This window comes from Apaloderma vittatum, unplaced genomic scaffold (assembly GCF_000703405.1).
Source record: "Apaloderma vittatum isolate BGI_N311 unplaced genomic scaffold, ASM70340v1 scaffold29018, whole genome shotgun sequence".
NCBI lineage: Eukaryota > Metazoa > Chordata > Aves > Trogoniformes > Trogonidae > Apaloderma > Apaloderma vittatum.
In genome coordinates this window covers 4,211-5,001 of record NW_009732880.1, presented here as the reverse complement: position 1 = coordinate 5,001, position 791 = coordinate 4,211, and the positions used below count along the sequence as shown (strand labels likewise).

Sequence of the window (791 nt, the reverse complement as noted above, 5' to 3'; positions counted from 1 at the left end):
GACCCAATGCCAAACACCCAGCTGATTGCTCTGGTCAAAGCTGTCGGTCTGGGAAATTTGGCCAGCAGCTGCCTAAAGGGGAAAAGCTCTGCAATCAAGAGGTTTCCAGCCATCCCAGCTCAGGCTTTGTGGTACAGAAAGAGGTACCGTAGCGGTAACTCTCAGTGTGGCTCATGCCACCAGTGGCAAGAGCTGGCCATGCTGGGGAGCTCAGCTCTGTGCCACCTTCACCTTCACATCCACCTGGGTGACGGGGTGGCACCTGCAGGGGCTCTCTGGTGGGCAGTGGTCATTGCCAATAACGCTGTCCTCTGCTTGCAGACCACGGCATCGCCCAGCAGCGTCCCTCCCAGCCTCCATGCCTCCACCGTCAGCAGCATCTTCAGTGCTCGACCTCCGCAGCCTCGAGAAAGCGTCCTTGGCATTAGCTTCAAGCCCTACAGCCCAGAGTCCGGCCCAGCCCCGGCTGCCTGCACGACCTGTGAGAGCGCACGTAAGAGGATGGTGCCAAGGGTGGTCTCTGGCCAGGCTGGCCGTGGCCCCAGCTCAGGTGGGGAGGGAGGCAGGGAATGGGAGCCTGTGCCCGCTGCTGGCACATGCCTTAGCCATAAGCTGGTGTTTCTCTGGGGGTGTGAGGGGTTGCTGGGGGCAAAGGAGAGGAGGGGGAATGCCACGAGGTGGTGTGGGTTGTGCATGGCTTTTCTCTCCCACATCTCATGGGTCCTCTGGGGAGCCAGAGGCATGGGGAGCCGGGGAGCTCCTGGCACTTGCCCGTGGGCAGTGGGGTCTGG

General features: G+C 61.8%; 1 protein-coding gene across 1 annotated transcript in view; it reads left to right on the top strand.

Moving 5' to 3' along the window:
* Positions 1-321: 321 nt before the first annotated feature.
* Positions 322-791, top strand: part of TMPRSS13 (transmembrane protease, serine 13) — a gene marked incomplete at its 5' end in the record, with an annotated part of 4,225 nt that continues 3,755 nt past the window's right edge. The window contains 1 exon segment of the mRNA XM_009875685.1: positions 322-497. Coding sequence (XP_009873987.1) covers positions 322-497 — 176 coding nt within the window.